The sequence below is a fragment of the Apostichopus japonicus genome, chromosome 14 (genome assembly GCF_037975245.1).
Source record: "Apostichopus japonicus isolate 1M-3 chromosome 14, ASM3797524v1, whole genome shotgun sequence".
In the NCBI taxonomy this organism is placed as follows: Eukaryota; Metazoa; Echinodermata; class Holothuroidea; order Aspidochirotida; family Stichopodidae; genus Apostichopus; species Apostichopus japonicus.
The window spans coordinates 15,844,954-15,858,529 of record NC_092574.1 but is presented as its reverse complement, the minus strand read 5'-3'; the positions used below and the strand labels follow the sequence as shown (position 1 = coordinate 15,858,529).

General features: G+C 37.8%; 1 protein-coding gene across 2 annotated transcripts in view; it reads right to left on the bottom strand.

The window, feature by feature from the left end:
- Positions 1-6,428: 6,428 nt before the first annotated feature.
- Positions 6,429-13,576, bottom strand: part of LOC139979823 (lectin BRA-3-like) — a 64,474-nt gene continuing 57,326 nt past the window's right edge. For both annotated transcript variants that reach the window (XM_071990969.1, XM_071990970.1), the window contains exons 4-5: positions 10,348-10,608; positions 6,429-8,227 (exon numbers count right to left, since the gene is read on the bottom strand). In XM_071990969.1, the coding sequence (XP_071847070.1) occupies positions 8,007-8,227; positions 10,348-10,608 (482 nt within the window). In that variant the 3' untranslated portion in view covers positions 6,429-8,006. The remainder of the gene's footprint in view (positions 8,228-10,347; positions 10,609-13,576) is intronic.

Below are 13,576 nucleotides of genomic sequence, written 5' to 3'. Positions count from 1 at the left end.
TCCGTGGATTTTATTTCAGCGATTTCGAAGAACAGTTAATGAACTGGTTTGAGTGTGAGAGTGTATTATGTGCAACGCTATGTACGTTTACCAACTGGGCATGGTATAGTATAGGTTGTATACGTGCGCAATATGTACGTAATATATAATAGGCTATCACCTGTGCGTGTACAAACGAGAGTGTATTTGCTGCGAAAATAGGAGTGCTACCTTCAAGTCGCTCGTTTTGCCAACTTGCCTGCACTATATCAGTAGTTTATTGCATCCTCTTCAACTTCCATGTATAGGACTATATTCAGACTTTTCGGACGACCATATACAGTAGCACGCTGATTGACGTATGGTATCGATACATGAATAGGTTGATTACGTTTCTCAAAGCAGACATGTAGTATCTACGAGCCCAAAGTGGCGTCTACAAGTAACCTACGTACCAACACAAATTAAGGTGATTTTCGCTACACCATACCGTCAGATACACGATGCCTCAGCGTTGGTTATTCTAACAATAATTTACAAACTTTGATCAAAGCAGCTGTTTATGTAAAAATTATAATTAATATCTATTCCTATCGGAACGACTTACAAACATGCTACTCTGGCAAAGTTATGATCTGAACACAAATGCAAGACAAGTCTAAAGTCATTATTCAACACGAACTAGCACGTACCTGTTCAGGGATGCGTTTGATGTAAACAGTAATAATGAGTGGAATTTGTATATAAACATACGCACTGCTTTTCTGTTCTTCCAAGAAATGTGTGTTGCTCTTAGCCTCATCGGATCAGGGGAGTAAAGAGCCTGGTCGGGCCCGTTATAACAATTATGTATTCGTCGCCCTTTTTGAAGTCTTCCAAAATTTATGTTGCAAAATGGGCATAGGCTCATAGAGTATTTTCTCACAATAAGAATACATTTCGCTTTATCTCACCTTTCCGTCTCTAGCTTCGGTCCCCATGCCCCCCGTCAGTCCTGCCTCCGATTAATGTGTTACCAATTGCACGTTGTCATTTATATTGTTTTTGCAAAAACAATCATGAAGACTTAATCCTCATCGACTTCCACTAAAAGGAGGAACTGCCTGCCACTGATTAATCCATGTAAAGATTGAATAAATTGACATGTGATTTGTATATACTAATATATACGTACAGGATTGTAGCATTGGTAGAGAAGCATGAAGCTAAAGAAGATATAGTAAAATAAATTCATGTTTCTGCGAGCCTTTCCAAGTTTCCATGGTTTTGGGTTACATACTAAAATGGAATCACCTTGATTCGGCAAGACGATACATACTAAGAGCGGACGGGGCTTTGTGGGCTGTTTGGCTTGATGTGGTTTCGGTTGATAGGGTGGTGCCCATGTGGGTCGGGGAACGTGGAGATGTTTGCTACTGTTATGTGTTTTACCTTACGCATTAGTGTATCGGTTCCGCTGTAAAGTGGATCACGTAATATGCAGTCAATCCACACTTATTTATTGTACAGGGTACATCTTGCTTTACGTCTGCCAATTTTGAGAAGGTGGGAAACTAGCAGGAGCCGCCTATGTCCACAAAATGTATATTAAAGGAAACGAGTTCAAGTCCAGAAAGCAAACTTCTAATCAATATTTAAACCTGACGAGATGTAGCGAACAACACGGTGTACATAAATGATGTGAAACAGGGAAGCCAAGTGGAATACTCCACGCAGACAAGAACAGGTGTATGAGCAGACAGTTTGCCTCGCTTTGATAAGTTGAGGAACCAGGTGAATATTTCTACCCCAGCCACTTTAGTAACTTGAGATTTACCGTACTCCAACGGCAACGTTTTCGTTCAGCTGGATCATTTTCCTTAACATTGCAACTGTTCCTTGACCTTGGTATTTTCCACATCAGGGTGCATTTGAAGTCAGATTTTGCGAAATATGCCAAATTGCTTGAGAATCAAGTCCATATCGAGACTAAATATAAGAGTTATTACAGATCATTCTTCCTCATTGTAAGGTAAACTTCGTCGTAGGCGGTACTACACAGACTGTAGTCTATTCACTGATGATCTGCATGATGAAGTCCATTATTCTCCTGGCGTTTACCGGACAGGTAGTAAACATTTGAAAATGGTCCTTTGTTCCCTCTTTTTATTTATATTTATTTTTTATTGTCATATTTAATGAGGGTAGTCCTGCTCAGTGCAGAAGCACTGCTTTCCAGAGGAGCCCTCAATGGTAAGTTGTTTCCAAAATTTATAAAGGGTCAAATTGTTATATATTTTACAATTGTGGGGGTTTATGTCAAATTAATGTGCTATATTATACAGCGGTCTATCGTTACTTTTGTTTTGACACTACCATTGTTCTCTCATCTCCTTTAGTTAATTTTGCTGACCCTTGTTAAGCATTGAAACAAAATACCGGTATTCAATATTTGCCCCAAAGGCCCCTATTTATAACAATGTTGACAATGGTGATAAAATTGTGCAAAACAAGCGGAAGTAGAAAGATAATTAATCGTATTTTTTTTTATATATCATTATATTTTACTGGGTAATAACGCTTTGGATCGTTTCTTTGGTTAATCAATTTACGAATTAGAAATTTTCTCTGCAGAGTAATTTTTCTGAAATAACTTGCAACGTAGTTGTAATTTGTATCATTTGAAAAAGGTTAAAGAAACTTTGTTTCTAATCGCGTGTGCATGGAAACACTTAGATTTTATCGATATATATTTCCAACATTAACGCATTCTGATGTCATGAGAAAAAGAGATACTAGTGGTCAAGTTAAAGATAAGGACCTAGCCTAACGTTTAGGTATATAATATATAGCCTTAGTTAGTATAACCAGTTTACTGCATTGCATGGATCAAAACTACAGGCTCGGTGATGTCATTGCTTTACCATTGGCTACGAAATGGAAAAAGAGAAGACGTTAGTGACAGCTTTCACAACTGCTATTGAAACCATTATCAATGTTGCAACTCCAACGTTAATAAAATGAAATGTATATCGCACGTAAATAAAATATTCGTTATTTCGTTAGCTGATATCGAAATATATAATCTGATATGAAAAATAATATGTAAAAGTAAGTTGGCCTGTCGTTTCGATCCTCTATTACTTTCAAACAACACATCCTGTTTCTAAATAAAGGCAAGAATATTTAAATTATGTCGTTTCCATGTTACTGTTAAAAGGAACTCCTGAGTTTTAATTGTCGTCCAACCTATAACAGTGACGTCATATGTTTATTGTTTACTCGTAAAGTATTAACTCTTTTAGCACCCAACCACTCTCCAAGTATTCTTAGGACATTTCTTAACAACACCCAACCAACAAACCTTGGTTCTAAATAGGTTTAGTAACATTTTAAAACTATTATCATGTTGATGTGAATAGTCGTTGCTGATTTTTAATTTAGCCCACACTTCGTAGTGACGTCATTTGTTGTTTACACGTAAGATAGCATCTCTCCAAGCATCCAAATACTCCTAAGATAATCTCAGGACATCCCGCTATAACTGTCAACAAAAACATCTAGGTTCTTATAAGTGCAAGAGCATTCAAATGTCATTTTCATGTTGTTGTACGTTATAAGGGACTGCTTTGTTGTAATTGTCGAAAACCATATAAAAGTGACGTCATTTGTTTGTTGTTTTCTCGAAAATAACACCTCTCCAATCATCCAACATCGCGAAAAGGGTTTCCAGGACATCCCTCTACAACTTCCAACCAATAAACCTTGGTACTAAATATATGCAAAGAAACTCGTTTTCATCACCTTTTGAAGCCTGTCCTGATGGACTAGAAGTCTACAAAAAGGCTTCATACAAAATGTGGCAAGAATTGGTCAATATGTTGACCCTCCGGTTTATTGCTCAACAACGCCATAATCTGTACCTGACTTGCGTGATGGTGAACGCGGGTATATCTGTTGCCTAGTTGCCTTGTATTAAGTGGGCGTCTGCGTGCATGATACACTTTGGCTGTTTCAAAATACGGTCACTAAAATAGTGCAGGACGGTGTAACTCTACTTTTGATATGAGGAACTCTCATTGAGAATAAGAATAAGTATGGAAAACCGTTGTTTGCAGTGTAATGGAAAAAAATCAGGACGGTCAGAATGTTATAAGTTAAAATCAGCATACCAATAGGACAAAATGAACACGTTATCTATATTTAAAAATCAGTCTACTAGACATAACATCAATATGTGCATGACAACTCAATATCAGCATGTCAGAAATAAAATCATCGTTTTATTCAATCTGATAAAAGCTTTAATTTTATATTGGACTTAGCAACTTGGTATGAACAAGAATCCCAGAACAAGTGTTTCAATCCAAATCTGCATTCAATGTCTAAATCAAATTTGAGCTATGACGTGTAACGTAATCTTAGCTGCCTGTTGATCTCGAAGAATTATTCGTTTTATTCATTTGTCGATATAAACTACAGTAGGTAAAACTTTCTTGAACGTTTCAGACTTAGAAGTAGTTATTTTAGTTATTGATTTGAGCTTTTCTATGATATTGGCGCTAACAGGTGTACTCTATTAGATTAACATTTCAAACTTGTCCCTTTTTCTAAAAAATCATTTATCCAATGTTTATTTCTAAATTAAACTTGAAAAGTGGACTGAAGGGTATAACGGGCCGCGACGTAGAATCACCTACAAAACAATGATCCACAGGGGATGCGATGAGGTCGAAAATGATGTGTGGCTGGTGACTATCTTCAAAAAGGTTGTGGGTGTAAGGAATATGTTTTGTTTGTAGACATCGATGGAACCCATGAACTTCCCGCCTCACTGAAAACAACAACGACAACAAACACAGTTGCACCTGTAAGTCTCAATTCGCTCATGTTAACTCGAGGTCAAAGTATGAGTACTTCTTTTTATATTTTAAAACGCGTTAGACCTTTACTCCCCAGAGAAAGTGTAAAGGCAATAACTGTAATTCTTAACTTTTTGCTTATCTTCATTGTTATCTCATGTCCCCGTTGGTCTTGGTCACGGAAGTTCAGCGTTAGTTTGATCGTGAAAGTTCAGGGTCTGGATGAACTTTTGTAACTGTCGCGCATAGATGCTTTCGCAGGCAATTACGTACCCTTGGGAATTAGGTTGGAAGGAAATGTTCGGTGTCCTCTGCCCAGGGTATCACACTCAAATCCGCAAAGGTTACAAACTTTAAGCTGAATTTTGCAAACATGTTAAATTCTTTCTATTATTATCTATTACATACTATTCATACATAAATTTAGACCCCCCCCCTAATGGAACAAGACGTCCCGGTTCTAACAAAGTGGTAAGCACTGTTTGGTTGTCCGTGATGAAAAACCTATACGTACCACTTACTTCAAATTTAGTGACCTACCGAATGAATTCACGCAACAGTTGATTTATATTGTTATTTGCAACCTTTAAAAATTGTATCCCTACTTTTTTGGTGAACTTATATAAGCACGAGTTCATGCTATATGCTGGGTTTACCTTGCATATTTCCCGTAACGTCTGAGTGTGATCATGTGCGGTGTCGAGTCATGTGTAGGGGACGGCGGTAAAAATTGTGAGGGACATTCGGACACGTGACTTTTATTCCAGGTTACAACAAAGTAAATCGTCTGTGAACATGATACCACAAAAAGATGCCATTTCAATGTCAACCAAAGGGCACTTTTGTGTAGTACTGTAACAAAAGAACACATTTTAATTGCAAAACTAAACAAAGGGTAATTTTTCATTCAAACACTAATTGTCACTTGCTCTTTAAGGGTAGTTATATTGACATTATTTTAATATTTTAAAAAGAGGAACTTTTAAGAGTTCTAGTGGTTTGGGGCTGCGCAACTGGTGTCACGTCTGCCTTTGCTCACGGCTTTGCCGCCCTTGAGCATATATACCACAACATTGCAGTCAATTTCATACGACCAGAAGAAATAGAGTTCATTGACTGCAACAGCTGAATCACTCACTTTGCAGTGAAGCTGAAAAAAAAACACTAAAAGGGAGTAAAGACCCTCGCACAAATAAACGTCTGATGCCGATAATCTTACCTAGGTTCGAAAGGAGGTGTAACAGAAGTGTTAGAAACCACCATCGATCCCAGAAATACACACACAGCTTGCTACCGTCGTTCATTAGACACTAGTGAACAGTCAATAGATGCAGCTACGGTCAATACCCACAGCACAGTGTACATAGCAGCGATGGTCATCTCAGGTCCAGATAAAAGATAAAAAGGTATCACGTTTCATTACTGTCTGCATTTTGTAGAGAAAAAAAGAAAAATTCACTTGCAAGCAAAGGGAAATTAACTTTTTCAGAGGGCGGCACGCGGTTTGGGGCGAGTCTTAAATGCCTTTAAAAACTATTGTCCAATGACAAGTGTAAAGTGAACAGAGCAGAATGCACAATGCATTGCGGTTTCGATGATTTCAGTGCACTATATCTCTTTTCTTAGTATAACCAAAACTAACTGTTACAATATAAATGGCCCGAACACCATTTTGATACAAATAACACTATGGCATGATAAGCACAGGTCTATACACCAAAGACAATTGTCTTGTACGCAATGTTATGAACCCACACCAAGTATTAGAGGTATACACGATCTTTCTTTTTTACTTTTCTTTCATTGTTAAGTAAGACTTCTCAACGACTGAATCTTCTTTCGACAAGGACTCCTCCCTTGGACTGCGAGAGTGGGTGTCAGTTAACGTTTCATGGGGTTAAAAGGATACAAGGTTGAAAATCGCTTAAAAAGGATAACTGAATAGAATAGTTCAACTTAATTGTTAATCTATTATCAGAGGAAATTAAAAACGAAATAGGTGGGATGGGGAGGGAGATCAGCTCCGGTCAAACGATGTATTTGTGACCTATGACAGAAGCATTAAATTTATTCATGATGTAGAAAGTTGCATTCAGTTTCTACTGACATGTTGTTTGAAAGAAAGGTAACGTAATCATCCTTTGAAAGAAAAACGAATCGGAAACGAGCATGTGTCATTCCAAAGATGAAAATTAATCTTATTTACGTTTCACTTCGTCGTATATGATTTGGTGTAGCATCCAAAGTTTACCAATAACGTGTGGAAAATGTTTCTGATAGCACTGAATGGGTTGCAGGTCCACTCACAATTAAATAAAATAAGTATCTTATTTTGAAATGGAATGCTGATGCAAACACGGAGGCAACATTAAACATCTCGATATACATGTATATGAAATAATACAAATTAGAATCATTGAAGTTATTATCAAGCCATTCATTACTTACTCTGTACAAATCCACCAATTAAGTCATGTGAAGAATGAGGTTAAAATAACTTATATAACAAAAATCAAAACGTTCAGCATACTTTTACAGCACATTCATTTCTTTGTGATTCACGAGTGTTTCAAATGTTAAAAAGCATGCCAAGGTACTGGTTACTGGATTATAATGCGCTTGTTGGATTATATCATTTTTAATGATTTTTTTTTCGATTAAAGAGAGATCGTAAGGCCTAGTGTCAATGATATTTCCCCAGAGAATCATGTGCAACGTGAAATTATCCGCATACGGGTGCACGAACTAGGCGGAGGGGTGGATATTAAACAGTTCAAGTAGTATAATGTAGTTATTAAGGGACTCTTATTAATGATGAATGTGAGTTTTTTATGTATCTTATAAGATTCCGTCTTACTTCTCCGGTAGCTACGATGTTCTAAAACTTTCGAAGTGTGTATCCTGATGTCTAATACCTTACAGAGTATCCATTAATATATACGTACATAACATCATCTCCGTGAGAAACTGATTACCATTGGAAAGGTCTTCTTATAAGGTTTTCTGGCACCAAACCACAACACTTCAGCAAAAATAGGCCTATATTAAATATTTCACCGCTTTTATTACTTGGGCGAGGGAGCGGTTGGGGTTGGCGGGATCGTACGGAGGGAAGGGTGAATGATCGGGGTACTGCCATTAAAATGTCAAAATACAATACAGAGTGATTAGGAAAGTATTTATTAACTAATTCGGTCCTCTATGTCCAGCAGCATAAGCGGCAATGCTGTATTTGCAAACACCTGGGAGTTTTCTTTTGCAGACAAGATCGTTCCACTTCCCGGGAAGTCCTCGGTTGATTTCCACGCAGTGCTCATTGCCTTCTTGGTTGTCTGGGTCAGTAGGTTTCCAGTTGGTGAATGTAAACGGCGTGGTGTCACCATCTTTAATAACCCATCGAAACTCGTCTGGAGGAGAGAACGAACGTTATAATATAATGGATACACAGTCAGGGTTACTTTTCTTTTCGTTATTCTTGCTTTATTAAAGGATGTAGTCCGGTGCCAACTGAAGTTGATATGCTTTAAGCAATGCTTGAAGCCACATCCTATTTGCAATTTGTATCGCAAATATATAAAGGTGTTGTTGACGGATGAGGATTACAACCAACAAAGTGGAATAGTTTTTTTTTCTGTACAGATGTACAATCGGCTGCCCACTGGCCATATGAACAAGACGCGATAGTGGACCCGTTTGCGTTAGTCGTCGAGATCCCCTATACAGTAGAATGTCTTGCAAAATAACCCCCGCATACTGAACATTTCTTCTCCGTCAATGACGAGTGTGACAATGTATAATATCCCTAGTGTGTTTTATCAGCGGAATATACTATCGATTGCGCCCCCACACAACAATCATGACGATGACGACGATGACGACGACAATGACGACGACAATGACAATGACGACGACGACCGCGGCGGCGACGACGACGACGACCATCGCCATCGCCATCGTCACCGTCACCGTCATCGTCATCGTCATCGTCACCATCACCATCACCTTCACCATCACCTTCACCATCACCATCACCTTCACCATCACCCTTCACCATCACCATCAACATCACCATCACCATCACCATCACCATCACCATCACCATCACCATCACCATCACCATCATCATCACCACAGCCACCACCACCACCACCACCACCATTAAATTAACAAAGTCTGTTCAAAGTATCTCTTTCAAGAATCACAAATGATTTCGAGTTGGTTAGCATCATGTTTGATCTTTAGATTAAGTCAAATATGTCATCAAAACAGAAATAGTATTGTTCGATACAGGTGACAAACGCCTACAGTGGAATTACGATCTTCCTTGCCGGTTTCGAACCTGTGGACATACAATCAGCGTCCATAGCCTAGTGGTTAGGGTGTCCGCATGTAAAGAGGGAGGCCCGGCTTGGAATCCCGGTGGAGGCTGGAAAATTGATCACTGTTTGGATTTTCCAAATCACCACGATTTCAATTATATATATATATATATATATCTATATCTATATATATATATATATATATATATATATATATATATATATATATAAATTGCTAATTATTATTATATTGCTAATTTGCTAATTTAGCCCACACTATGAATATTAATCAGGTCAAAGTCAAAGTTGTTGTTGCACAGAGCATATACGTACAATGTTGTTACGTCACCATACCATGTATTAACGTAATTACATATACTGCTGATTTGATACTGACATTTTAAGAAATTTTCGTTAAGCCTGACCCACTTATTAATATTCATGAGATGGGAACCACAAACAGTAGGGCACATCGACACAATATGGGGTATATACCTGCCATTGCATTACATTACAACCCATTGTCTTGACAACCTTTGCATATTGTTCTATATTGTTCCACAACTGGTGACAGGAATATATTTTGTACAATGTCACCAGACTTGCCGAAACACACCCGCACGCGATTTTTTCCCAGCTCGGTAAAGGCCAAGATTTGCATACCTTGCTCCCATTGGCAGTGGTCCGTATACATAAGCTTCATTACAATATCAACCAGCAGCAACGGCACAGAATCGCTCATCACACACGCCAGCAAGATTGCAAAGGTTGACTGAGCCATCGTAACCAAAAAAAGGATCTTGATTTGTACATTTTGTATTGGCCTCTGGACATACCTTTAAGATCATGTATCGAAATTTCACAGTGGCTGGATAACATGTCTTAGCTTCATGACATTATCTCATATGATATAATAAGGTCGCGCATTGCACGGACATGAAAGGGGTGGATGTAGGATGTAGGGGAATACAAAATGAGCGTGTGTGACTTTGAGGCCATTCAAGCCGAAATCCCATGTAAGGGGTCTGTATCCGCCCCAGATGAAAATGAAAATATAAGACGCCAAATGGTGCTTTCTGCTTTATATTTAGGACTTAAGTTGGGTTTATAATTAGGTCTACACGCAAAATTGTGCTAATGGGAACACTCTACACACACCCATGGATCCGCGGATGCATTGTGCAATTAAAGCAGAAGATAAAACTTACCGCCTACTCTCTGACCCCCGAGCCACGCTCGATTTCCACCGGTAAGCACTTCGGCAATGAAGTCATTTTCTTCTATGGACTGGATGTCGGCAAGGTATGCATACTGTACAACGGCAGAGTGAAATGGAAATTCGATTGGGCCAACACTTTCACATGCATGTTTTATCGTTGTGTAGTCAGCGGGTTCTCCTCCGAATAAGGCGGTCACTAGCTTGTAGCAGTGACCGTTAAATTCAGTCCAGTCTTGCTGCGCACTGCAACCTGCCGATGAGCAACATGAACATAGCTGTTTACATTTCGAAAGGATCATTAGCACTGAAGCACCAAAATATTTGCTAAAAAGAAGACAATGATAACCTAAGCGCTAAAACCAAGTAATGAACACTAACGCGAAGCGCATGTTGATCATAAACAACATTCGATCGTTAAACCCTTCATAAAATCCGTTTCCCCCAAACTGCTAGTTTTTTTTTAGCATGCACTGTTATGTGGGTTACACTACGGATTTGATATTCGAAAGTTGCATATTAAATCCCTTGGTCATGTATACTGATTTACGTAGGAAAATCCGGCTTCATATGGTCCTCATACGACATTTGGAGGAGGGGATTGTAGGGGTTCTGGTGGAGTCGAGGATTATGATCGAAACATTGTTACCAGGGTGTCTGAGATTGCACTATGAATAAAGTGCAGAATTATCACGTCAACCGTGGGAACTTGTTAGTAAATTGGTCAAACTTTCAAGATCAAATGTAACGTTTCCGAGATGAATCTTAAAGGTTGAACTTTCGACACAAAACGTAGAAATTTTGACTTGGAAAAGTAACAAAATCGATATAAGACTTCGAAATATTGACATAAAAGTTGGAAAATGTCCCTGCAGATTAAAAGCCGCAATAATTAAAAGACAAATATCGTACGGTAATTTCCAGATGAAAATTGTGACATGAAAACATGTGTATGTGAATATATATACTGAAACACACTACTATCAGTCCAGGTTGAAGATTTGTATCTCTTTAATTTTTAAGACATTATACTTTAAAAATTTGAGGCCCATCAATCAAAGTGACTGGACTCCTTAGTTTAAAACATACCGACCAGTAGGTCAAGTCCTTCAATGAAACGAAAAACTTAATAGGAAAATATAAATTTGTGTCGTACGAAAACACGTTTTCAATGAATTTCGAACTAATTAATAAACAAAATAAAATATTAAATATTTGTGTCTGTTAATAAGCTTATACATCTTAGCTTTGTAATCTATAAAAATCTTTTGGTTAAGGGGTTAGAATGAAAATAAAGCAAAAACCACAACAATGATTTAACATTAACATCAAAACCTGTACTGATGATGCGACTCAATCATCAATTCTGTCTTAAAGGAGCATTCAAGACATTTAGCATATTTTATAGTTGACTATATTGAAAACCGCCGACAGGTAAACTGTAGAGCTAGGAAAACATTTCTGACGCCCAAATGATTACACATCAAGACAATAGTATTCTGCCAAAGTAATCTTTTTAAAGACGAAAAAGTCGGTAATCATAACTTGTTCATGTGCCCTATCGAAAACTATTTTTTACATCACATAAAAAATACAATTTGCGGTTAATTTATATTGATATTTTTCCAATGCTATTTCATGTTCAAAGTATTAATACAGCTCACTATACTTTCAATGGTAGTAAGCTTCATTTAAATGACGCACGGTTAAAATCGGATTTATTAAGTAAATAGTATACATGGGCTTCAAGACTAATTGTCACAATTTCGTCCGGGTGGACTATCGATTCGATTTTTCGACCGTTAACTTAGTTTGGTGAAAATAGTTTGATCCACTGCAATCTTGTTTTCGAATATTTATATATATATGTATGTTTCCTGTATATGTTTCCTTGAAGCTTGCTCTTGCTTCAATTAAATATATATATATATATATATGTTGAAAGAGACCTAGGTATCTACATTGACTCATCTCTGCAACCTTCTAAATATTGTCTTGAAGCTACTAAAAGAGGTAATAGACTGGTTTTTAGGTATGATCAAGAGGAACTTCAGCACATTGGAAGAGGACATCGTAGTTAGGCTTTTTAAGCAGTTGGTTAGGCCTCATCTGGAGTATGCTGTGTAGGCTTGGAACCCATATTTTGCTAAGGATAAGGAAGTACTTGAAAAGGTCCAGAGGAGGGCTACTAGGATGATTAGTTAGACACTGGAACTTAGGAGGTTACGTGGGGACTTGATCCAGGTTTTCCAGATTGTGTATGGTTTCGACAATTCATCCTTTACCGACCTTTTCATGTTTGCTAACAGTAGTTGTACCAGAGGTCATTGTCTTAAACTCCAAAAGTCACATAGTAGGATTAATATTCGGCATTACTTTTTTTCTAATAGGGTTGTGAATGAGTGGAATGGTTTGCCTGAGAAAGTTGTACTTGCAAGTAGTGTCAATGGGTATAAGAATGCTTTGGACAAGCACTTTAAGCATTGTAATCGGGTCTGATTGTTCGTGTGTTCAGTTTTTTCTCTCTCTTTAGGGTCTTTTTTTTCTACTAAACTAAAATAATTTTGGAGATGACTTGGTACTTCCCTCCTGGATTTCAACCACGGAAATAAATGACGGAACAGAAAGCTGACATTAAAAGGAGTCGGCGAAAATAGAAAAGGCCAACTGACCAGGACATTAAATATAATAGATGCTGAGATTGATGTGGATGATAGAAAAATTGATTTGGAAGGAATTTCGGAAATGCTCAAAGAGGCCCAACGACAACTAGCACTACTTGAGGAGGTCCACGAGTCCTATGTCTCTACCATTGACGATGACAAGGAATTTGAGGAAGCTGAAGCTTGGATGCAGGATTACCAACTGAAATACACATCTGAAATGAAAAGTGCTAGGATGCAAATAGAACTGGAAAAGGACATACAGAGTAAAGACGATAAGGACATTTGGTGCGTAATCCTAAGGAAAAGAATGATCTGTTAGTACCATGAATGACCTTCGTTTATATTTTGAATTACCCAAGGCAGAGATTCAACAGTTTTCAGGTGATCCAGGCCAGTATAGGTTTTTCATTACTAATTTTGAAACTAGCATTGCAAGTAAGCTTAGTAATTCAGCATCAAAATTACAATATTTAATTCAATTTTGCACTGGGGAGGCACGGGCATGTATTGAAGCATGTACCTTGTTGTGAGATAAAGATTACAAACAGGCTATAT